This window comes from Colias philodice, chromosome 3, assembly GCF_061535455.1.
Source record: "Colias philodice isolate Cphi_HAF_F1 chromosome 3, ilColPhil1 Martin Lab GWU primary, whole genome shotgun sequence".
Classification (NCBI taxonomy): Eukaryota; Metazoa; Arthropoda; class Insecta; order Lepidoptera; family Pieridae; genus Colias; species Colias philodice.
In genome coordinates, this window is record NC_143088.1 from 5901043 (window position 1) to 5927852 (window position 26810).

The following is a 26810-nucleotide window of genomic DNA, read 5'->3' on the forward strand; positions in this document are numbered from 1 at the left end:
AAAGCACAATACGAATCGATGAATAAAAGCAATCAATATTAAATGGTGACATTCAGTCCAAGGCAAATTATACTGTTTTGTCATTATTTGCAATACATCATAGTTTTCACTTAATGACGTAAATACCTGCAGCTTGATTAAACGATATACTCGTGAAGAGATTAAGGAGAAATCATGATCTTAATCTATTTAATAATCGAAAGTAGCGTCACTCCAATAAATTCGATTTTCATTCACATAACATGTGATATAAATACTATTTGATGATAATATTATCGTGATGATACATGCATATCATCACGATAATTTTGTTTAGTTTGTTAAATATTTATTTACATATTATATAGTCAGATATTCGACATTAACTTCTTAATGTTCAATATCTAAATGGCAATATTATAGCAAGTATTGCATTTGACGAGACATATAAGCAAGAGCATTATGATTTGATGAGATACAAAGGCGTATTATTTCATTGCGCTTTTAGTATATGATAATCTCATTCAAAACGCTGTCTTACAATTATAGCAACAGAATATATTTAAATATATTTGACGACTTATTTATATGTATACTCAATACTCTGATACATTACACAATACACCTTTCTATTTAAATGTTACAGGAATATTAAATAACGCAATATAAAAATTCAAAATCGTTCATTGTATATAAACAAACAGTGGTTTCTGCGCGTTGCATGGATATGGATAATTACAATTTAAATTCTGCAGACAGGTAGAGTTGTGAAAGTGGCGCACCACGAGATATCCATACTAAAACTGTGTTACAGTGAAATGTTACATAAGGTATGATCGATTGGTTGCTCAATTAATAATTTAAGAATTGAACGACCCAGCTTCATTGCTTCGATTACATCTATCAATGAAGGCTTAGACCATTTACTATTCTCGTTCACGTCATATACTCCTCTCATGTTCGGTCTCGCGCAGACATATTTTATTATAATAACACGCAAGAATGAACTCACGCTCATTTCTATTCTAGGCCAGCTGGAGAAAACGTTGAGTCGTTATTTCATACTCTCCTATGTAGCCCATATGGGCATATACAGCAGCGACATCTTAAAATTCACGTAAACCGATATAAAGTAAAATGCACGTGCTCCTTTAAATGTCTGTCATGCTCGAAAGTATGAAAGTGAAAGCAATGTTAAACGATGTAACTGTGTATGTTATTACGTTTCGATTGTATATAATTTGCCATTAAAGTATTAGAAGATATCTCTATCGTAAATTTGCTTTTTGTACTACTATTTTTGCCAATTCATTATTCTTGTTATTCGTTAATAGGAGTTTGTGTGTAACTGTGTAGCTTAGGCCCTGCGCAGACGGCACACTTTTTGTGCGATCGAGTCTGCGGCGCACAAAAAGTCTGCATGGCGCGCAAAAAGTCGGTCGCGGATTTTTCACAGACTCAACGCACACGACGCACATCTTCGATCATTTTGTCGGCAGAGCTGTAGGGACGTAGACGCTATGGAAATCGTGTAAAGTGTGCGCCGTCTGCGTTAGCGCGCGTTGAAGCAAACGTTCAATTCTTTTCACACACTTTTGTGCGGAGCGGCGCGGTGCGGTCTGCCCGAATTACACGGATTTTTTGTGCGCCGGACTTTTTGCGCGTCGTGTGCGTTACTGCATATAATTTCATAGGTTCTATTTTCACGGACTAAAAAGTGCGTCACGGATAGTCTGTCGTCTGCGCAGGGCCTTATCGTAGCAAACGCATGAATGGGGCCGAGTCAATCGAAGAATAAACTAAGCGTCAATATTACATGTTCCAATTTACATATTTATACTTCAACCTGAATATATATCTGAAACTACTTCTAAAATAGTAGTGTTATACAGAATGTTATGAAAACTTTGAGAAGTCGTTATATGTATGAGTAAGAACTACTACATGATCGTAAATAAATAAATTAATGACGAGCAAACTTACTATTGGTATTATTTTAATTCCCTATGATTAAAACAAAATTGAATTGAAAGGCAAAATTATTTAAGAATAATTTTGTGTTTTAAAATAAATTAAAAGCGCCTTCAAATTGTCAGTACTATTATAGACAAATTTTAAATAGGATCAAGCTAAAGGCTGTCAAATAAAATAAAGAATCATCAAAATCGTTTCACTTTTAGTCTAAAGTTCTGAGGTATCAAACCCGAACAGTCGATTTGAGAACTTCCTCCTTTTGTAGAATTCGGTTGAAAAAAAAGGATTATTATTGTCTTCTGTTTACATAATAACTTAACAAATGAAACGCAAGAAGTCATTACTTCATTAGGTGTTTAAAATTGTTTATTAGCAAACGACTAACACATTCAGTTCTCACAATTTCCAAAGTAACCACTTTGGAAATTTCCTTGGAGAAGTTTGTTTGTGATTCACGAAATACAAGTTTAGTTATAAGTAAAATAATGACAGTTTTTACTTTATACAGTTAGCTTATGCAGCTTTTGTGTTCAATTATAACCCAGACAGGTTTTTGTTTAGCAACTAGGTGAAGATATTCTCAGGGACTTTATTGAAATTATTTGAAGTACAGGTTCAGACTCATTAATTGTAGTTTTTTTATATAAATAGCAGTCAGAATTGTTATTTAGATGCACATTAAGCTGTTCATTTAATAGCTAGTATAGGTACGTGGGAAGTTAGCGAAGGCGCGGGCGTATTGTGTTGAACCTGGATCATGAATAAAAACTTTTTTGTCATTTACTGCCCATTGTAAGCTCGGAGAGGGGCTTGTATCCTGTCATCGTTTCATCCGCACTACAATTTTTAAATGTACAAAAGTTTCATTTTCTATATCACGAAAGTACCTACTTTATAAAACAATAAAGGTTTATATTTTATGTTTGTTCTGAGTTGTAAATACCTTTTAATATTCTTAACAGCCATTGGAATTCAAGAAATCGATACGATCACCCTCGTGTGAGGGATACCTACCTACGATTGGATTATTTTTCCCAAGCTTCCCCATGAAACACACGCCCTATGGGATTTGTCTAGAAGATTTACACGCAGAAAACGGATGCAGTTTTGCTAAATTGCCCATCGACGTCAGATTGGGAATACTGGAATAGTAATAACACTCCACCTGCATGCCGGCACTTATCGGTGATTCTGAGAATAATATACAATAGCAACGTAGAATGTGGCTCAGCTCGGTCTCCAGCCATTGTTGAGACACGCGCGTTTCCGCTTTCTCGTGGAAAAATGCAAGCGCGTTGTTGGAAAGTAAACGCATAAAACGATTTCGAGAATATTACACATTATAATTACACGCTTATTTTAAACTGCTCTCGTTCGCTTAATTTGTAACTTATTCGCTTTGTCATCGTTAAAATATTACCTACTACATTTCAAACGTCGTCAATGGGGAAATCCTACGGTTTTGATTCATCTTGGTGTGCATCGTAGGCGGCGTGTCATACCAATAAATGACAACTAAAATAACAACGAGTGAATACATTAGCAAAGGCGAAGCACGACCACAATTTAATCACGATTTCAAGGCAACGCATTTGGAATCAATGGTGAGTTTCGTGCGTGCTATGCTGACATTTTGAAAGCATGCATATTGCATATCATACAGCCTACCAAGTTATTTTCCAATTATGTAATTTAATCTATTCAAGAAAATACATCAACCGATTTGGAGAAATTAGATAACTAATCTAAACTATGCAATATGCATACACTAAGTGTAACTGTAATAGTATGATACAATATGTTAATGATAGTATAATTTTAATAAAAAATCATAAAGCACAAACACAGATTACAAAAAATATGTTCCTTATTATGATTGGGCATTTGGCAACGACAGCTAAGGCGTCAGACTGGCGCCATACAGAACACAAGAGCTCACTGTTCTTCTGACTTCTCGATATAAACAATAAGTTCCCTAGTACCTATAGACCGAACATTAACTACACACAATAAATATGTATAACAAACTGCGTCCGATTCACTACTACTAAAATTCAAGCGACGTCAAAAAATCATGCAAAAATACCTCACGTTACGGCTTCTTCCACGAAACCAGAACAGGTTTGACGGTATTCGATAATCAGAATCTTTATCGTAGGAATTATTGTATCAATAACGAAGACTCGGAATCGACTATTGAGACAATGGGTGAACAGATGTGTATAATTTCACCGTTGAGTGGATTCAGCAGTCGCCGGTCAGAGGGCCGACCGCAACAGGTGAAGCGTGGCGAGTTTGACGGGCCCCGACGGTACTTATCAGCCATCTTTCGCTACCGGCTTTCATTTACAACTTATAGAACGTCCTAGAACCGGATGGCATGGTTGTACATTAATAATTATGAAATTGAAATGTAAAGTGATTGTCTCTACATGGACTTTACCCATGTACAGATTTAGTTCAAATTTCCGATTGCAAAATAAAGTATATCCTGCATTTTAATAAGCAGAATTACGTGCAAACCGTAAGAGAAAGGTAAATAAAAAATGACATAACCAGATGTGGGCGGCTGTCAGATACGGGATGTAGAGGTAGTTTCCTTCCTACCTAAGTTGCATTCAGAATATTTTTAATAGAAAAAAACGTAATCAAAGCTATTTTAATTTTTAAATAAATAGTTTTGCAAGAACATCATAGTGCTGAATCTTTATAAATAACAACACACACACATAAAACTATTTGTGTTTTTACATTTGTAACTTCTTCACATCAAAACACCTGGCTGAACTTGAACTACATTTAGCACATGAATGGGTAATATTACTTATATTATGTGTACCTCTATAATTTATTTTTATTTTTTACTGATAGAATATTTTTATTGTAGCTCAATACCCCCTCGGCGTTTGATCAAATAAGCAACGTAATGTAATGATAAGGTAATAGTAATAAAATTGCCAAATTAACAGGTCAGTTAGATGTAAACTTTGAACATTGGGTAAAATTATTTATTTAGGCACTTTTCGTTTGAACACACTATAAACCATAATATAAAATCATATGTTCATAACACCATTGTGTTTATGAGTTCTCCACTGGTTATAGTGGTTTTACTTATGTACGTATAGGTATATATGTGTAAGAAATAATACCTCGTATGTGCGAGTAGGTACGTATTGAATGGCTTGCTACCGGGAGATATCGTATAACATTTTCTATATCAATGGTTCTGAGTAATATAAGAAAACACATTACGATGTACAAATATAAAATATTTGTACAAACTATTCCGGTGAATATCATCAAAATAAGTAAAAGCGTATAAAGATTTTATTAATTTAGTAAATTGATTGAAGTTTTGTATCATTATAAATAGAAAGAAGCAAACAATTATATTAGAGAAAGTGTGTTCATTAGTAGAAATGCATGACGTAAACTTCGCTAAGCTCATTCAGCTATTTTAGTTTCCTACATCGCTCACTATACGATGACTGAACTAGCAAAATCGCTCGGTATTCGAGTGGAATCTGAGAATAGAACTTTGAACAACAAAAATCGTATCAAACGATTTCAATATATAGGCCACGACTTGAGATTACGGCCACAATTCCGTAGCAACCCGTGGAAATGTTTAAAGTTTTCTCGATATTTACCAAACATTATTGTCAAATGTTTAATATGTTACACGCTTAAGCGCGACGTTGAGCTAGGTAATCTACTTAGAAGCTATACGTCAATGGACATAAAGAGATTTATATAATCTGTTTACCACTTACAATGAAATCTGAAGAACATAAGGCAATTTAGTGAACAAGAGTGCATTAACCCAACCTCGAGTCGAGCTCGTTACTCACAGTACCTGAGACTAAATGCGTACCACGCGAGTTCCCGGACGACCAGACTCTTGACAGATGCATGAGTAAACAAACCAATTTAAAAATTTATTCAACAAATCGATTAAATTGAATAAAATTTCAACATGTAGCATTTGCATTAAAAACGCAAATTACTAATTCTTCTGCTGTGGCTGAACTTTCTTTCTTCTCTTCTTCTTTTAACTTCTCTTCATTACTTTCTAATGTAGTTGTATCTAGATTTGTTGCATCATTAATAGATGTTTTTATGTGTGCATACAAATGCGTATTAATATACTGCTTATAGTTAATCATGGTTCAATTAATGAGTTAAAAGTTAAAACAAAACTCAATCAATCATCATTCGAAAAGTTCGATCACGAACATGGAATGCCTCTACGTGAAGTTATGCACACTTTAAACAAACGATTAAGTCATACTTCCACTTCAATACGTAATTAATTATTACATTGCTTACCTAGGCACCTAGCAAAGGACAACCACTTGAACTGTGAATTTGAGGTAGGTATGCGCATATATACATGCATATTATAAAACGTTATTTGCGTACCAGCTCCACCCATATTATTTAGGTTCATCTGTGTGAGTGAAACCTAAATAATGTTATTAACGACACAAAGGGCTTCCTTTTAGACGCGTCTAAAGATGAATAAAGCAGGGTGTCGTCAAAATATACCACGAAATAATTCATATTCGAGTCTGAATCATAAAACGAAGCACATGCACTTGTGCAGTTAACAGGTGACGCATTCAATAGGAGTACAACTTGCGAGTTGCGCGAGGGGAGCGCCGCTCGTTTCTTATATTGCAGGTTTACTTTAAGGGGACGAATTGGCTATGTCTAATGTAGCTCCGCTACTACTACTGCATATTTCATGTTTCAGAAAAATAGGGAAAACAAATACATACAGAACACGTATAATTATCAAAAAGAGTTGTTTATTTTACACAATTTTCAATATGATGAAAAATAAAATGCACTAATGCAAGCGTATGATATTCAGAATGTACCTAAAGATCTTAAATCCTTTCGCGAGGAAACCTTGACTCGATAATATCGTTTAATAACAGCATAATATAAATATTTAGCAAACAGTTGCGCAATACCAAATTATTCTCACGAAAATACTTCCACTGAAGAACTTGTTATTTAAGGATTCTGTATATTTCAAAAGTCGTACAGAGAAAGAGTACTTAATTGTGACTTTGGAAACATGTCAATTTGTCGCAAATAAGAATTTACGATGGTAGAAACTTGGCAAGGCCGCAAATGACTACTCTTTATTCTAAGAAAGTGGTCATATCCGAGAAAAAGCGAGTGGAGCGCGACATATTACCCACTTGCTATGGACCCGCGAAGGTCCGGTCCGTCGACTCTGTCGAGCAAAACGCAACGACACTTTCGCTGCACAATGTGTGCGAAACCATACAATAATCATTACGTTCGGGTAAAACTTTTGATTTACGCTTACGGTGAGGATGTAAGTTTCTTTCATAATATAAACGCCTACAAGATAAAAACGAAAGCCTGAACACAATAATGTAAATGACGATTCGTTAACAATACGAACGTTTCACGAATCTTTACAATATGCCATATTATGAAATGCAAATTGGCAAAAAGACATCAGGAAGAATAATATGATAATAAAATACGTATAATATTAAGTCAGTAACTTGTTTCATGCTTTAAAAATAAATCAACGTTCATGTTGGAGGTGCACAAAACGAAATGCAGCGCTTCGAAAATTCAAGTTATCAGATACACTCAGCATGAATTTAAAGTGCAGTATTTTTTGTAGAAACATATTTAAATATTTTTTATGTTAAAATTACGTGAATTTTGGAGTGTTGGCAGGTGGTAAATATTAACAATTAATTATAAACATTAATATGGGCGGCCATACACAATCAAAATATTTAAATTGCATTTACTTTTACCAGGAACAGTTTATTAAAATTGTATTTTAAATTGGATCTAAGTACGTCATCGTAAGATACACCTGCATTTTTTTAATTCAGTGTACTTAATACATACCTACTGATATGAATTACAAAAGCACTTGTAATGATGTTATCTTTATAGCCCATGCTTGCGCAAATACCAATGAAATCAGCCATCAAAACAACCAGATGTGTAGCTACACAACTAGCTAGTCAACTTCAAGGACTTTTAGACATTTAGATCTTTCGGAATGTTCTGCTCATTAGAAGTCTGATTGAACGGAAAAATTAGCACAAAGAGTCATCATGATTACTATTGCTCATGGCTTCTGAACGCCAAAAAGTATATGACGTGATTCATATTACAGTATCCTTATTTGGTTTCTAGGTAGACAGGTCACCAGACCTTTTGACGTATAAAATTTGAATCAAGCAACATTTGCAGTTATTAAAAATAAAAACATGATTACTGTGTACTCTTTTGGACCTATCTTAATTCCCTTTCATAAATGTATACTAATATTATAAAGCTGAAGAGTTTGTTTGAACGCGCTAATCTCAGGAGTCAGGAACTACTGGTCCGATTTCAAAAATTCTTTTATCATCACACTAAGACATAGGAGCGGAGCACTGCGGGTAAAACCACGGGGCACAGCTAGCAAATAATAAAATAAGTTGAAAAACTAAGTACATAGGTATATGAAAGATAATATGATAATAAATGCATGTAATGCATAACATAATCGACACTGAATTATTTCAAGACAGTTAAGATAAACAAACGTATGTTATCAGTTATTATTGAAGTTTTATCTTATCTATGCAGAGCTAATCAAACGTAGCTAAGGATTCTCACGATTCAAAATGATATGACTGTGATACTTAACATTAAGTTATCAATTAATCTAAAATAATTTTATAACAAATTTAACTTTCGTTTTTGACCGATAAAATTATATCTACGAAATGTATAGAAAGCAAGGGCGTCAGTTAATAAAGGTCATGGTAATTTTTTTTTGCAACGTTTTTAAATACATAGTTAAACTTTTTTTTTGTTTAGGTGAAACCTCACAAGTTTGAAATCCTCACAAGGGTTATCAAAGATTTAATCTATTATCTTATTAGTAAATACTCCCATGTAAAACAACGTATTATAGACGTATAACTGAGAAATTAATTAATTTCTATTACGGTATAAAATATCTTTAGCACTAAATACTATTAGGCCTAATGTAGTCTGAGTATGACCGTAAAAGTTAAAACGACATAGTAAGTATACTAAAATTGATTCTGTACTGGTATCTGTACATGTGAATGACCTCGAACTTGAAGAAGCATTAACGATTGTATGTAAACAGATGCGATCTGGCAAATGAAATTTCTAATGAATCTTACGCTTCCGCCTCACTACGTCGATGACCAACAGGCGGGCGGAGAAAATCTGAATGTAGTTACACATTATAAGTTCATACATGCAACTTAACGATATTTACATATCATATTCAATATTTAATATCTTTATTTGATGAACATTATTTCTCATAAAACGGTAACAAATTCCAGATCAAATACTTATACAGGGTGTCCCAAGAAGTATGGATATACTGAAGCCAGGAGGTAGAGGACCTAGAGGGCTATCCGAATCACCCACATGTACCTATGTTATGCGATTTTTCGTATTTTCAGAGTTATGACGTTTTTTTTTTTAATTTTCACATATTGCCGAGTACGATGAGATTTTTATTTATGGTGACGTGACTTATGCGGTAGATGCTTGATTTTTTTTGTGTGCTCTTATATATATCTTATAAAAATATTCAGATCTATAGATAGGAACTTTCTACACACGACGAATACGTCTAGATTTGATTAAAAATATAAATAAAGATATACAAATGAGGCATAGAAATATACGGTAAAATGAAACCACAAAGACGCTAGCCACGAATGTAGGTGTAATTTGAGCGGTGTTGCAAGACGTCGATCGGCGTTTCGAGAGGGTAAAATAAATCTATACGTATTTATAATGCTAACATGATTAACCTATCTTGTTAACTCACGTGCCTATTGACGATTTCCTGTTTTAGCATCATGTTATTAGCCTATAAAGCACAAGTAAGTACTATTAATAATGCTTTTCCACACAACATAGTCTGCAGTCGGCCAGGATAGGGAATATTTATTATTTAATACGAGTGTAACTATATACATGTTTAATACTTTATAAAAAAAATGAGCAATTAAAATTGGTACAGTACGATTAAGCACATAAGTATTTAAAACTTTATCACACATGTTTATTCCGAGTATATTTTTTAACCAAGATAGCGTTGGCGGTAAATAAAGTTGACTTGGCTATGGCATCCATTTATGGAGCATGGAATTTTGGATTAACTAGTAAGCAATAACATATTATTATAATTTATAATATTATATGTGGGCAGTGATGGCATATTATAGACTTGTTTTTTAATGTGTTGTTACATATTTTTTGTGCAATTTGCTGTAATGTGCGCCTCGGTTTTATCTTTGACGACAAGGGTATTTAAAAGTTGAAATTCTTTGTGGAAATTAAAGCAGGTTTGCATGTTAAGAGTTACGTAGGCGTGCGACGGTGGTGGCAGGACTGCAAAGCAGAGTTCCATTAAACACGCATTTAGGGATACTCAAAAATAGCCCAAAGAGATACTTTAATAACGCTTATGAATTGCGTACATTTCCGAGAATTTGCAACCTTAATTTCATGAGGGAAAGGTCGAGTTTGCTTTACACAGTTGAAGTGTCGACGCCATTTTATTTGGTGTAGCTCCGCGTATTCTGGTCAAACCGGTTACACGCTGGAGTCCGCGAATGGACCTGCTGCCAATCGCCATATGAGGCGCACGCCTGCATTGCAAATAATGACAACTCGTACTGGCTAAGCGCCAAGATCCAGCAAACATGCATATATTTCGTCACTCAATTATACGACAATTTTCGAAAGAGAATCATCAATTTATTCATTTTTCAGAGTACAGACTAACCTAGGTAGTTTAGAGTTCTAGTTAAACAATAATGTTTAGCTTACTCATAGATGCAAATGTAAAATTATAATCTTCTTCTTCTTCTTCTTCTTCTTATATATAAAAATGAATCGCAAAATGTGTTGGTAAGCGCATAACTCGAGAACGGCTGAACCGATTTCGATAATTCTTTTTTTATTATATTCCTTGAAGTACGAGGATGGTTTTTATGTAGAGAAAACGTAAATATGTACCACGGGCGAAGCCGGGGTGGACCGCTAGTCTTATATATAAAAATGAATCGCAAAATGTGTTGGTAAGCGCATAACTCGAGAACGGCTGAACCGATTTCGATAATTCTTTTTTTATTATATTCCTTGAAGCACGAGGATGGTTCATATGTAGAGAAAACGTAAACATGTACCACGGGCGAAGCCGGGGCGGACCGCTAGTATTTAATATTTATTGATTCGATATTATAACATAGAATCAAATTTTTCTCACGTAAGTAAATATGTAATTACATTTCAATTTACGTTCGTTCTAGAAGAAATATTAAGACTGAATTAACTATACAATTTACCTCATGTATAAAAATTAAATTTAAATACATGATTATTTATTAACAGGAAAATGTAATATTGACCTGTTTTATCATTGTATTGGCTTATTTTTAACGCATGTAAACCATACTAGGTAGGTATGTGTCTACCTACCTACCAAGTACATTTATAAATTTTGTCTATAGAATTAGGAAGTAAGGCTTGGATTTGTTTTTGCTTGATACATATACAATTATGTACCAACTGCTTCAATGGCACTTAGACAATCTTTAGTTTAATGATCTCTGTATCTATTGAAGTATGGCGGGTATCCAGGTCGCGATTACAAAACGCTTAGCGAACTAGTTCACGGACAGCTGAAGATAATTCAATTGTTTGCTACCTGCCTTTTTAATATCTGATACCTGCTTTTTGCAACAGTCAATTAGCTGTATCTATACATAACGATAACAACATATAAAACAATAATAATAATCTACGATTTTCCTCATGTTCATGCAATTTCCGTTCTTATTTATATTACGCGATATGCGATATTTCTGCGCGTTAGGTTTATCCCCACAACATTTACGCGACTGCTCAAAACAACCTCCCGCGACCACTTCATATCCGATGAGTGTTTAAACCCTTCGTTTTCCCTTTTCCGTTTCGAAATTAAAAAGCGCTTCAACGCATCACGCGTGTATGTTAGAAACAGTTAAAAACCGAGTTACGGCATGGTAATTGCACATAAGTAATAAACTCATTTCACAACAAGTACCTACATAGACTACGGAATGTAAACCGGCCGCAGCTATCGGCCTTGCATCTTGCCAACTGACCACTCACACTCCTAGATTTAAAATGAACGCAACACTATCGTACGCGATTAGTATGATAGCAGCAAAATATTTGTACATTCAACACAGCAGAGGTTAAAGACCTTATAATTGAGCCGTTTAGCTAAAAAATGTTCTTAGTGTGTCCTGAATTGAACCCTAAAATAGAACCATCTAACATGTGGCAGACATTAGTATTAGGCTGATTAAACACTATCAAAACATGGCATACAATAATTATATAAAGAGTTTTATAATTTTTTGTATTAATTAAACTATCATTAACCTATAAATTTTAATTGTAATTATCATTCATTTTACTTTAGTGGGCATGTATAATAATTAGTTAATGAGAAATCATTTACTAGATATTCATAATTTAATAAGATCTTTAGTAAATTGTGCACCAAGTAATATTTCTGAAATCAGTTAAGAGTTATTTATTGATTATTTCTCTATATATTTTTTTGCAATATGTAGTACATATCCCACAGCTCAAATTAATTTCCAACAAAAGCATTTGGTGATGTGAGTACAGCAAGGTATACAAAAAACAAAGCCTAATTTGATAAATCTCCACCAAAATATTTAAAATTATCAGGAAATAGGTACTAAGTATTGTAATCATCTATACTAATATTATAAAGCTGAAGAATTTGTTTGTTTGAACATGCTGTTCTCAAGAACTAACTACTGGTCCGATTTGAAAAATTCTTTCAGTGTTGGATAGCCAATTTATCGAGGAAGGCTATATACAACAGAAGCAGAGCCACGCAAGTGAAACAGCGGAGCGCAGTTAGTTAGAGATAATTTTAAAATTCTGAAACATGTCTTTGACTTCAAGCTTTCCCATTGGAAATAACTTAACATTACTTAACATTAGATAACCTATTCAATTGAAGAATTTGAAGTTCAAATTTTGAGGCCTCAATTCTCTAGATAATATAATTTTAATAATGTTATTTTTCTAATTGTGAACAGGGGTAATTGGAAATACTCCACTTACATTTTGCACGCCTCATAAGCGAAGCGTTGAGGTGGGTACTACTGTCACTTCGCGCAAAACATCTGATTTTTCATGTCTTTATGTATCATACATTGCACTTGTAAGATAATACATTAACACACATATTAAGAAAAAACACTATTTTTAACATTCATGATATTTTTGATGTCATTTTTGTTATTTAAACTAGTTAAAAAACAGTTTAAAAAAGTTCTGTCTTGGACGTCCGTGTGTCTGTATGTGCGGAGGATTTTCTTGTTAACACGATAGCGACCGAAATACTTTACTAATCGAGTTTTTTTTTTTTCTCTTACGCTTGAGTATGCTCAGGAATAGAACCCTTTCATTTTTCAGGGTCTGATTCGATGTGGTTTAATTGTTATTAAATAAACAAAAATAATAATTGATAAATAATTATTAAAAAAAAATTATGAGGCGTGCACTTTTGGATTTTCCAAATTATTTAATATCTATTCTAAATAAGTCTTTTTTTACAACCATTAACAATATTTCATTTTGGAGATCCAATTCCAGTTGTTCGTTTGGAAAATGATCTGACTGATAATAGAAAAGTAAAAAATGGTATCTAAACATGTTTCTATACATTTTAACTTTCTCAATATCTCAACGTCTTTTTATTGTTTATATATTCATCTAACTGCATGAATAGTCCGGGATACATCGCCCATTTTTGCAAGTGATTACTATCAAGCTAATTTTTCGTGAGTAGCTTTATTTTGATGAGATGCCCAATAATTTCATGTACGAAACTCTCGATTGTGGTAGCTTACAGAGGTAACAAGGATAAAAATTTTTGATTTGACGGTTCTCAAATATTTATTACGCAATTTGTAGGACAATATGTCTGTTGAATTATATAAATATTAAATAAGTGAAAATAGAAAAATCAGCTGGTTAGTAATCATTTATGATGACTTCGTTATCGATACACATTGGAAAGGGGGACTCTTTGATCAAACCATAGATTTTGTAGGACAAATATTTTTTCGAATAATTTAGATAATTATCTTGAGATTGAACAAAAAAAAACATTCAGTTAGTAATTAATATTTGAGAACCATCAAATCACAATATTTTATCTTTGTTTCCTCTGGTAGCTACCACAATCGAGAGTTTCGTACATGAAATTATTGGGCATCTCATCAAAATAAAGCTACTCACGAAAAATTAGCTTGATAGTAATCACTTGCAAAAATGGGCGATGTATCCCGGAATAGAATATCAAATATTATCTTTTATTTGCTTAAGTTATCATCATTTTTAGCTTTGATGTTACAAGTTAGAGATAAAAATCCACATCCTATTCAAAATTGGGTCATATACTTTATTTGTTTAGCGTCATGTAAAAACTTGTACTTATTGATACAATTGTGAAAGGCATAATTCATATAATAACATACTCAATTTATTAATTCTGTATTTACAATAATAACACTCATAAATATTTGTATTACGTATGATATGAAAGTACCACATTGCTTCATACAATATATATTATATTTTTAACATATTTTAAAGATTAAATTATTAATGTGAGTACATCTAGAGCTTATCCTAAATTCCCAAGGCAAAAAATACTGTTTCAACAAACTTTATTTTCAATTAAAAATCTTGACTCAGTATCCTCAATATTCGTCATCAATGATCGAGTACAAATATTATTAAGTATAATTTCTAGACTCATTCAAATCTTAAGATTATGGAGAATCGGTTACGTTAATTACAAATACGTACCCAAAGCTCAGTTCCCCAATTCATTTTTACAGCAATATCACACAACTTTCACAAAAAACATTGAAAACTCACTAGCACTTGTTTAACAGTATATAATTAAGATTATTTCCTTAGATACATTAATTTCATCACAATAATAATTGTACAAATAACACCACTTTATACACAAAACATGGCTGACTGAAGTCTGAACCAAACCACAGATTACTTGAGACTAGATTTTGACAATTGACAATCGGTAGTATCGACAACTGTCAAGAAAGAGAAACTTTGAGAAAGTGAAATAATTTGTTTGTTTATGGTTTGTATTGCCAGTTATAATATTTTGCTAGTATTTGAGGAAATTAAGAATTATGGTAGAAGAAGAACAGAAATATGTCTAATGATCTGGATCTGGAGAACAATAATCAGATGAATAACCAAAGAATGTATTCTTACATTGAATATTTCAAAAAATATTTCGTTCATAACTATATTCTTTCTATAATCCAAATAAAACAAACTATTGATATTCAATTCAAGTATATTTTTGTTCTGTTAATTGTTATGTTCATGTGATACAAATATTTTGATGTGTTGAGATACGTCACTAGCTAATGTTTGAAGAGAGCCATCTGATTTTCGGCGTTTTAATTTAGCATACTGCAGTTCCTGTAAATATAGGGTGTAAATATTATGACACATACTAAAAGAATTTAATTGTGAATTTGACTGTATCAAAATTATTAAAAAAAATTAACTTAAATATTTTTTGCTCTATCACTATAACGACATAAGAACCTTGTTCCTCACCATTAATCACTACTTTATTTTCTATTACATATTAAGATATAACATTTCATTATAATGACGTAATGTTAATTAAAATACAACTATTTTATTATTCTTAACCTGTTCAGGTTCTAAAATCAAAATATGGTGACTTAATCTTCTTGATGTTGAAGGGCCAGAAAACGATGCATCGTAAGATGAAGGCAGTGGACTCTGTTTAATAAAATTGAATAATTTAATATATTAATGACCAAAACTCACTATAAATAATAAATAATTAGTTGGATAATGTACCTTTATAGCAGGAACAAATCCAAAATGCCTAGGTAATGGCTGTGTTTGTATATTGTAAATACCATCTTCTGAAGCCACCGATACAATCGATGGCCGTGCTGAGAGTTGTTGGGCGAATAAAATTGGGTCCGCATCTAAAAAAAATATAAACAAATTTAACGGGAACTACTATTTAATTTTCACTTATAACTTTTGTGAGATTCTGTCCTGCTCTTTTGTGTTTCTGTACTCTATATACCAGGTTCCAGTCAATAGTAATACGTTAAGACCATTAGTGATATTGCAAATGTAACTAAAACTAGTTTTTTTTTTCGGGAAAGAGTAACAACTAACAACCCACACAAAAATTCTAAAGAAAATAATAGCTGAAAAGCTCTCGTGTATATGCTGAATAAATATTTGGCCACCCTCTGCTTCTGTGTATATTCCTGTGAAAGGGAGAACTATTTAAGACGAGATGTCGCTACTTTAAAAAAGATAAAAATATTAAACAAAATCAAGAAGAATAATTTTTACATACCATTTTCCCCGACCGTTCTTTAAAATTTTAGGACGTAACATGCAAAAAATAAGTATTACTTGCCTATATTCATTCCTTTAACTACTCTGTGAGCTTGAACTACTCTTCCAGCACTTCGTCTGAATCGGATACCCTTTTCGGATTCTCTTCTCAGCCGTTGCGCCGCTGCTGCAGATTCAGCAATGGCCATTGCAATAGATCCCATGCCAGATCTCTTAAGATTTATATCAATAAGATAACTGAGGCATATAGCGTTGGACAATACCATATCACTCGTCTTAAAAACAAAAGCACAACCAACTTCTAAATTTAAACAATAGATTTTTTTAAATGTGGTGGGTAATTAAACGTAAAGTCGTTTAAAGACGACAACACGTATAAAAAAAAGTTATTACCGATCCCAAATTATTAACACTTATATCAATAGACCGTAACGGTGTTTTCACTAATCCAATAGCTCTTGCTAACAGATCACCACATGTAGGTGGATTTGCAGCATTAATAGCTGACCATACACCAGCTGGTGGCTTCTCCAGTGGATCTGGTGTTATCCCACATCCAGAAATATTCAAGCTTAAATAAAAAAATATTTAGAAGAAAATCCGTTATAAATTTTGATTTATGAAGCATCAATACTTACGAGGTCAGGTTACATCCTCTTGCCAAAGAGACGGCAATATGAGCAATACCTTCAGATCCTAATTTATTATTCAATCTTAAATCTAATGTACGTATTTTACAGCTTGTATAATTCAATACTTGTGATATTGCCTCAATGCCAGTTGGACCTAACGATAAAACAATATTTCGTTCAGTCAGATGACGTTTGTATTCGATATTTTCTTAACAATTTATTAGTTTATAAATATTGTATCCTTATCCGTATAAACATTTATTAGACACAAATCATTTTTTTTATGGAAATAGATTTCACACTTACCAAAAATATTATCGGCTAGAATAACATTCCGTAACTTATCATGCTTCGTTATAAATTTAGCTATGTAACTAGTACCATCGTTACCAATCTTACAGTGACTGAAGTCTAACGTCTCCAATTTCTGGCTATCTGATATTCCACGAAGAATATATTTTACTTTTTGACAATTCATATCGGTTCGTGTTATTCTACAGGAACATTTCAAGAATACAAAAATATATTAACAAAACTTATATATAAACACTTGTTAAATTAAAGCAACATCTATTGTTTATAAATTGTAAAATACCTTAAGATTTTTAGCTGTATACATTTTTCAAGACCTCTAGCTAAATTTTTTGCATCATTAAGAGTAAACTGAAATTGATCTCTACGATAGTCAACACCAGTATAACGCAATTGGTAAGTAACATGTAATTCTACTAAATTATGTAAACTGCTTAATGCTGCATGTAGCGATATGTGATCTGAAATATATACATATTAATATATATCTATTGCTCGTACTGCGTACATACACACACACACATGTTATAGAAAATGTGAAGAGAAATTAAGATTTTTTGTAAAGGCTACTATTTTTTAACATAGTTAAGTAGAAATATAAAGTTATTAAAATAATAGAAAAAGTGTTTAGAAGTTTTTGAAGCCTGAATCATGAAGCATGAAACATTTTCATATTCATGTCTTTAAAATGAAAATAACGAGGTACAAATAAGTATGCACTGAATATATATGTAATTTTAATTACAACCTCTAGTAATAATTTCTCCGCGCTTGGAAGATAGCTTGCTTTCATTTGGTTTGTATGATGTTATTAAGTCAGCCATCTCTGGGGAAGTTATCCTTTGTGTAATTATATCAGCTGGTACTAAGCTCCGTATCGACAACGAATGTATATATGGCCCGCACAATTTTACCAAGTGTTGAATCTGCAATAAAATATTAATAGACTTTTAATTTACATTCTACGATTATTTGGTAAGTTTGTTAACATGCGTAACCTTTTCTGGGTCGTATTGACGTGGATTCATATTTTCAAGAATATCAGCATAATATCGCTCCATAAATATATTTATCCAAGGCTTATTCTCCATACTTTCAATATAATCGGACCATTTTGAATAATAGCATCGTTTCCAAAAAATATCATTCTTTATATTGTCTACTAATATTTGCAGTGGAATATTAGTGTCTAATATTTCCAAAAAATATTCACGATCCTTCGGAATGAATGTTTCTAATTTTGGGGTGCCTGCAGAAAAAAATAATATTTTTCGTTAAAAATATTATAAATATATTATACTAGCTGTTGCCCGCGACTTCGTCCGCGATTACGTCGTTTTAGGTCATTCGTCGTTTAAAAAAAATACGTGACACTTTATTTTTGAATGTTCTTAATTGTCTCTTATAAAATTTAACTACATTAAAATTGAACACTCTGAAAATCTTAAAATCGGAGAAAATTGAAAATCTGAGGAAAACATGAAGGAATGTGATTTAAATTCTACATTACTTAGTATTTCAAATAATAATCTAAATTAAATGTAGATTAACAGTTTGAGCGCACCGTTATAGAATATGTACCTAAGTATTAAATTACGTTAGTTTACATAGTAACAAAACAAAAACACGATGACTTTCTTTCGCGCTCGGTACCACAAACTAAGCATGTTAATGGTACGTGGCCCGCGTCACTTGACCCCCCGCGAGTTCCCCTCCTTTGCTATGCGAAAATACATTCGTCGCCCTGCTGTAGGAAAAATTGTAATACTGTGGCCTGGGCGTTATACACGCCCAGGGAGTTCCTGAGTGCCGATAGACATTTATAACAATCTTATATTAATATAACCATCTTGAGGAAAAGCTTCTAATGTCGATTTAAAACTGCATACATACGAATTAACCTGATGAAACATGTTCTAAAATTGTGAAATGAGTTCAGTTTTAAATTCGAGAAATATTGATAATTCTTGTATTCGACTATTCGTTGTAGTCGAATACAAAATATATTTAAAGAAACTTAGGTTGGCCTTCAGGCAAAAGGGATCCTATCAAATGGTAAACTTGACCTTGTATCTTAAAAGTAAGCATGAAAGGACCTTCTGATAATTGTTGAGCACCAAAGGATCATTTGAAACGCACTACTATAAGAGCGAATATTGTCTAAGAACTGTTTAGATTGCACGTCATGTTCCTCTAAAAGTAGTGATTTCAAAGGTTCCGGTGTATCTTCAAACGAAAGCCGACTCCTTACTCCACTTTAACCTCCTGAGACCCAGGATTATTTTTTCTTTCTTTTTTAATAAAAATTAGCTGTATCTGTTCTAATGCAATTATAGATATTAAAAAAAATGAAAAAAAAAATCTTTCGTGGAAAACTTGGATTTTCTTTATGTCATTTATATATTACAGGGGGTCCCAGTTCCAAGTGTAATAAGTTTATGAAAATGAAGAAAAACTACATGTTTTTTTAGTTATTATATATTTTTAAACTTGAATCTAAATATTTATTATTGTATCCATTACTCTGTGTCTATTTTTTGCACCTTGGTTCAAAGTTAGGTATTTTTAAGGGTGAGAAACGACCAGTTCAAGTATTTTGCACCGGCGCGGCGGTGTATTTATATTGTCACGTCCACCCCTAGGTCTAATTTCTAATCCATCTTCTTAGTCAGCCTCCTCTAATGCTTGGTCCACGTCATGTGCGTCCCCGAGATGGTCTGCCAACAACAGAATATCACATACATAGTGACGATTCTGTTCTGAAATGACTCAATCTCATTGGACAAATGGAAGAAGAATAATTTTCTGGAATTTGGGCGGCTTCATCGGTATCATTTGGGGGATTATCTTCATCTCAAACATTTATTTATTCAATTAGACTTCTTCTAAAAGCAATTTTGAATCGTCCCAACAGTATTAACATTTACCATCGATTCGGAAAGCAGTATCTATGGAGAAGAACCGGCAATAAACTCCATAGGTCCATCATATTGGTCAATATTTGACTCATCCAGGTGTTGGTAGATCTCAGTATCTTATAATCCTTGAAAATTATAATAAAATCCGTAACATAAACTAAATAATGTCATATAGGTAATACATGGGGCCCTTGTAACCAATAACAATTTGGCAAGAATTGAGACCAAATGTCTTACCAGTATGACATAAAAGAAAACATTCTTATTTTTCACAAGTTTTAGATTTATCTTACAAAATAACTATTGCTGTTCCTGAAATAATATCTATTATCATTAGATATACAAAGATATACTGCATTAAACGAATGGTTCCACTAGAAATGTAAGATTACTGACCACGTGTTTGCCGTCGCACAGCCACCGTCAACTTCTAAATGAGAATACTTCAAATCACTGTCACTTATAAGAACAAAAACCGATTAGTATAGTGGCTGACATACCACTACATCGATTTGAGGTATTATTCCCGCATATACGCAAAAGATGGCGTTGAAATATTTTTTTATTGTTTATGTAATATATATATGACCGCAGGCTCCAGGAGGTTAAAGCATTACAAAAATAACATACTACGTTAATATCGCCTATACAGAAGATGATCTGTAATCAATTGTGAGGTTATAAGAAAACCCACTTTTATATTTGTCGGACCCCACCACCGAATTCGTAGATTGATCTTCTATGTTTACCTCTAAGTCATTAAGACTATGCGAAATCTGTCTGCAGTAAGAGGGGCCTCTCGCTATTCGTCCGTTTCCAGAGACCGAATAGTTTCAATTCTTAATCTTTCATAATCGTTTTTGTCTCAATTAATTGTAATATTCGCGTCCCTACTCTAGTCATTGCTTATGCTCATGTTCATCTTCAAGAGATCGAATAATATTATGGTGCACCCTATCATTTGTCAAACGGTCTTCATATTGAGTAAAAGTTTCAGATTCTCGAGATAAAATGTGACGGCCGTGATCAGCTGTGAGACGTTATACCCTCTCAGTGAAGGTTTCGGTCTCACGGGATAGTACATGCCGTTCGCGGTCAGCTGTGAGCCGCAATTCTCGTTGTGAAGCGGTTTCAGGTTCTCGGCATAACACGTGTTGTTTTCGGCCTAGAGTATACCTCTAACGATTCTTGAGAACTCTTATTTCTCATTTTCTTAGCTTTGCTCGAATTTCGAGATAAAGATTTTTTAGGTGGCACTGATGCATGAAAATAAAAATTGAGTTAAAACGGACTGAGAGTGTTATAGACAAATATAATCAGAAAGCTTCGAACTCCTAAGCTATCGGAAGTTACACGTGTTATTGTGAGTCAACCATAAAAGATAGACATTTATGATGTCGGGAGATATTTTTTATATAATAAGGAGAACATTTCTTTCTGAATACATGATTTCTGTGTAGCTTTAACCATTAAGGTTGCACACGCGACGAAAGCTTAAAAAATGGAGTTACTGCTCTGCTCAGGAATATGAAAAATAATTGTACCAAGTTTCGTTTAAATCCGTCGAGTAGTTTTTGTTTCTATACCGGTTATACGGACAAAAATTTTACTGTTTGCTTCTTTGGCATCAGTGTCGATCCCTAATCACCCCGTGATAGTTATTTAGGAAATATATTTCATGTACAGATTTAATATACCTAAGTATACATAATATATTTAGATTCCAATTTCCATGTAACGTTAAATTCGACTATACAATAACTAACAGACAACGCAGGTTACTCTCGTTTCCGTAAGTTGAGGTGGCTACATATTCGGTCCTCATAACATCACTTTTAGTGAACGAAACGACAGCGCGGTTTAATTCGATGCCAACACCATCAGAAAAAAGGAAATATTTTTAATTGTGAAAAAATATTATGATTTACACTATTTTAATATAAAATATATGGCTGTGAGTGTGTAAAAATAAATCCAGCTAGTTTCACATCACACTTATGTTTATAATTAGCTATACGACATGAAAATATACATATTAATTACCAAGCAATAATCATACAGGTACTGAACAAAAGTATTAACAGTCAAAGTTTATTTTTACTAACATTTAACAACACCCATGTAAATGATGAAGAAATGATAATTATCAACGAACTAACCTTTTCTATAATACTTAACACAGCACATTTTTTAAATTATCTTGCTCAACTCTGCTCAAAAATTTGAGGGTTTTGTTGGAACTGTAATGTGTCAAAACTATGATATATCTAAACTACGATACAACTTGCATGCGGAAATGCTCATTACAATCAGTGAATTTAAAGAATAACTAACAACAACTATTCAATTTTATTGAGCTGATGAATATCTTTTGCCTGGAAGAGATCACCGCCGCCTAATAAATATACTGTGTTTTCTTATAAAATCGTAACATAATTTCTTTTATCTACTAAATTTTAATAAATAAGTTCTTTTTGTTATTTTTATCTAAAAATGATCTTGAGCTTATATTAGGCAAAAGTATACATTAACTTTTTATAATTTCAGGACCGCACCTTAAATGGGGTGCTCGGAAAATATGCCTACGGATTATTAATAGAGAAATGATACCTACGTAACAAAGTTATGTTGGTTCCATTTTATTTATAAAATATAATGAAAATGGGCAAATATAAAACATATTATGTAAAATGATTAAAAATAAATAAATGAAGCAACTACGATTCAAAGAAAACATCTTTTTCAGTGTGAAAATGCTCTAAGCAATCCTGGATGATGAGTAGGTATAATATCATGTACTCTCATCCCAGTACGGTCGGTACCTCGATAGCCATAACGATAAATATTATAATCAGATAACAGCAAAGTCAGAATAAAAATCATAACTTGTACAGTTGTGAGTGCAAAATTTATGTTTCATTTGGCAATAACATTTTTTTCGGTACTAAAACGTAGTAGTTTGATATGTGGTTGGCTGCCCCTCCTCTCCTTCCTGAAAAATATCCTCCAAAATTACCCGAGATACTTCCAATGATTGAACCATTGGACGTTGGACATTAACTTCAGTCAAAAATTGACGAAGCGGATGATTACTAATTTCCACTTAATCCTTGCTGCCACTATCTTCATCATCAAATCATCAATTTTCAAGTGTTGTTGTAAAATTGTCAGCAGAAATAGTCTTCCAAAGGCGATATAATTTTATGAACATTGAATCTGTAAATAAAAAATCAAACGTTAATAATTGTAAATCAATAAAAAAAGCTACTTACATATAAAATTTTATCAACAAACTACTGTTCCCAACGCACCTCAAAATCTTGTAAAAGTCAAAAAGAATTCATCATTTTAGTATTTCATTCTAAAAGTGTAATATAAAACCATTATAAAACTAATAAAAAACATGAATTGCTATCATTATAAAAATAAATACCTATAAAAGTAACAACTTACCTTTTGTGGGAACGCATGGTGAAAATTCACAAAACACGAAGATTGAATTTGATATTTTTGGTTTTATGACATTTATTTTAATTTTATTTATTTATTTATTCAAATGCTTTATAAATATAAATTTATAAATAATAAATTTATAAAGAATAGAAACATTCGATCACGAAATTATGTGGGTTCGAGTCCCGCCTCGTGATCGAATTTTTTCTATTCTTTATAAATTTATAAAACACGAAGATTAAAAATGTAACCAATGAACACAATCAATATTAGATTAATTGTAATGGTGTCTAGTTTGACTTAAAATAATAAACATCTACCCTCACTTTTAAAAATGTAGTATATTCACACGAAATATAAGCGCACCTTATAGGGAAGGGAAGATATGGGTTAAAGAGTTAAATAAATAACATGATTATATTTAAATTATTAATTTTCAACAGTTGTTCAGTAGTGATAACATGTAAATTGATTTGATTTTTACGAAATCTCATAGATGGCGCTGTTTCAAATTTGTCTTTATACTACTAAATTCATTAAACTGTTTCTCTGCCCAAATTACGTAAATGACATAGTTTTTATTTTGTAAAGCTAGATAATAGCATGGCTTACTCGAAACCAACATTTAAACATGAGTCTTTAGATTGTACGCTGTCGTAGTACACGGAATATGTAAGAAAAATAAAGGTTCACAGCTCCTCCCGCGAAGGTGATATCATGATAATATGTTTAAACTATCCTCACCCGACCTCTTAGGAATATTCATGCAAAATTTGAAGTAAATCTATGCAGTACTTTCTGAGATTAGCCCGGAAATACATACAGACAAACAGACAAACAGACAAACCGACAAACAGACAAAAATTCTAAAAACTATATTTTTGGCTTCTATATCGATTATAGATCATGGATCAAGTATTCTTTTAAAAAAATATTCAATGTACAGTTTTGACTTTCTTACGATTTAATTATATGTATAGATAAACTTTTATAGGAATCTACTCACCAGACCAATTAGTATTTAATCTTTCAATACATATTGTAACAAGGGATTTTGGATGTTTAATATCCCAATCAAAATCCTCGGCTTTTAATACACGTTCCTTTTCTAGTCTTGCAGTATTTTTATACGTTGAATAAATTTTTTTATTAATACTTTCCGGTAATTTCATAGTTACCAATTAAGTAGGTAAGTATTTTATCAATAATTGCCGTTTACATTGTTACTATAACAACGTCTATCGTTTAATTGATCGAGTTTAATTGATAACAATTTGAACGCAAAAGTGCGTTCTGCTCTTAATTTCATTTTTATGTGCACTTATAATTTCGTCAAAATATTTAATGTCATATTTTAATTCTGAAAATCTACCATATTTGTCATTAAATATGAAAAAAGTTATACAGCTTAATAAAATGGGAAATTAGGAAATGTATATCAACATCGTGGCAACCTCAGAGGAATAATCCTATAGAGTTCTTATATTGAGACAGAACAAAATACATATTTTCTAATCTACTTACTCTTAGTCAATAACAGCATAAGTCAGATTGAGATAGCGATAGAGTATCTGCACTGTCTTCAAACGTAGCGCGCCGGCAGTCAGTTTGTTTTCCAACCAGCTGGTGGGCTCAGTGCGTCAAGTGTTTTTAACGAAATATTTAGAAAATATAAAGTGTATAGTGTTTCTTTTTATTTGTCAGTGTGCTAAAATGACTATTGTATGTTTAACTACCGGCTATTACTAGTCGAATGGGAGTTTTGGATGAAAACAATGAAAAAATATCTTTCCATCGGTAAGTGATTTTCAGCAAATTGATAAATATTTATGTTCTAACCCTATTTGAAGGTTATATCAAGCGCTTTTTTATAAGTTTATGTTGTAACTGTAACATTTACCCACTTTATGGGGTTGTGGAATACAAAAGAATTAAATAATTTTTAAAAAATGTCACAATATTATCAAGTTTGGCATTTTGTTTACCACCGTAGTGTTGTAACACATCTAGCGTATATTATCGATTTATGACAAAAAATCTATTTCATATTAACGTTGATTTATTTATTTTGTTTCTTATATCAGATTTATATGTAGTTGTTGTAGCAAATAATTGATGTATATTTTCTACAGCAGGAAAATAAAAAATACCACGTGGTTGTTTTATTTTACTTATCTGTTTAGTTTGTTGTTTCTCTTTTAGATTATTAATAAATTCATTTTGTTTTAGATTTCCAGAGCTAAATAAGAAATGGGTATAAAACATGAGACGTGTAGATTGGACGCCGTCGAAATTTGCTAGATTGTGTTCACTGCATTTCCAGCCTGCGTGTTATCAAGATGGATACTCTAGAAGAATTGTGCAATCTTACGCTTACGTTTTTTTGTTCCTTTAGATAATAAATACATTTGTGTGTGAGTGAATTTTTATTTGGAAATTTTTTTACACATTTACTATAAATGTGTAACTATGTGAAAATTAAACGGTTGATTAAATGACAGTTCTCATAGATGAGAAACTACTATTGAAATACATACTTAATTGCGTTTTCAAAGAAAAACCCGCATAGTTCCCATTCCTGTGGGATTTACGGGATCAAAAGTAATTTTTCCAAATTTCATTGTAATCGGTTTAGTAGTATTCGCGTGAAAGAGTAACAAACATCCATCCTCACAAACTTTCGCTTTATTAGTAGGATGTAAGGAAAATGTTTTCTTTAAAACTGTCCTTTTATGAACTTGTTAAAATTCATGCTGACTGTGCCTTTCTCCTCACTCCTTTAACTTTATTGATCTTTATTTTAAATTATGTAGTTATATTTCAAGTTTTATTTTAAAATATACTAGCTTTCCGCCCGCGTTTTTAAAGAAAATCCCGCACAGTTCCCGTTCACGTGGGATTTCCGGTATAAAACCTATCCTATGTGTGTATGTACAAAATTTCATTGTAATCGGTTCAGCAGTGAAAGAGAAAGTTATCCATTCTCGCATAA

At 32.4% G+C, this 26810-nt stretch overlaps 2 protein-coding genes across 4 annotated transcripts in view; both read right to left on the reverse strand.

Annotated features, from left to right (window-relative positions):
* Window positions 1-15163, reverse strand: part of Cip4 (formin-binding protein 1-like Cip4) — a 51206-nt gene extending 36043 nt beyond the window's left edge. For 2 of the 3 annotated variants that reach the window (XM_089714341.1, XM_089714340.1), the window contains exon 1: window positions 14917-15163. In XM_089714341.1, the coding sequence (XP_089570467.1) occupies window positions 14917-14940 (24 nt within the window). In that variant the 5' untranslated portion in view covers window positions 14941-15163. The remainder of the gene's footprint in view (window positions 1-14916) is intronic. The other variant, XM_089714342.1, reaches the window with a different exon arrangement.
* Window positions 15164-15431: 268 nt separating this feature from the next.
* LOC149489652 (uncharacterized) lies at window positions 15432-25138 on the reverse strand. The gene is made up of 11 exons (XM_089714331.1): window positions 24825-25138; window positions 18446-18696; window positions 18196-18373; window positions 17731-17908; window positions 17442-17629; window positions 17142-17289; window positions 16897-17074; window positions 16565-16778; window positions 15982-16115; window positions 15808-15900; window positions 15432-15567 (listed from the first exon to the last, which is right to left on the reverse strand). Exons 1-11 carry the CDS (start codon window positions 24988-24990, stop codon window positions 15454-15456), a joined length of 1842 nt encoding a protein of 613 aa, XP_089570457.1. The 5' UTR covers window positions 24991-25138; the 3' UTR covers window positions 15432-15453.
* Between the last annotated feature and the right edge of the window lie 1672 nt (window positions 25139-26810).

Coding starts and splice junctions, on each gene's coding strand:
- LOC149489652 (XM_089714331.1), bottom strand. CDS start 24,990: ATGAAATTACCGGAAAGTATTAATAAAAAAATTTATTCAACGTATAAA. Junction 17,075..17,141: donor AGAGGATGTAACCTGACCTC/GTAAGTATTGAT, acceptor TTTTTATTTAAG/CTTGAATATTTCTGGATGTG. Junction 16,779..16,896: donor GTGTTAATAATTTGGGATCG/GTAATAACTTTT, acceptor TTTGTTTTTAAG/ACGAGTGATATGGTATTGTC.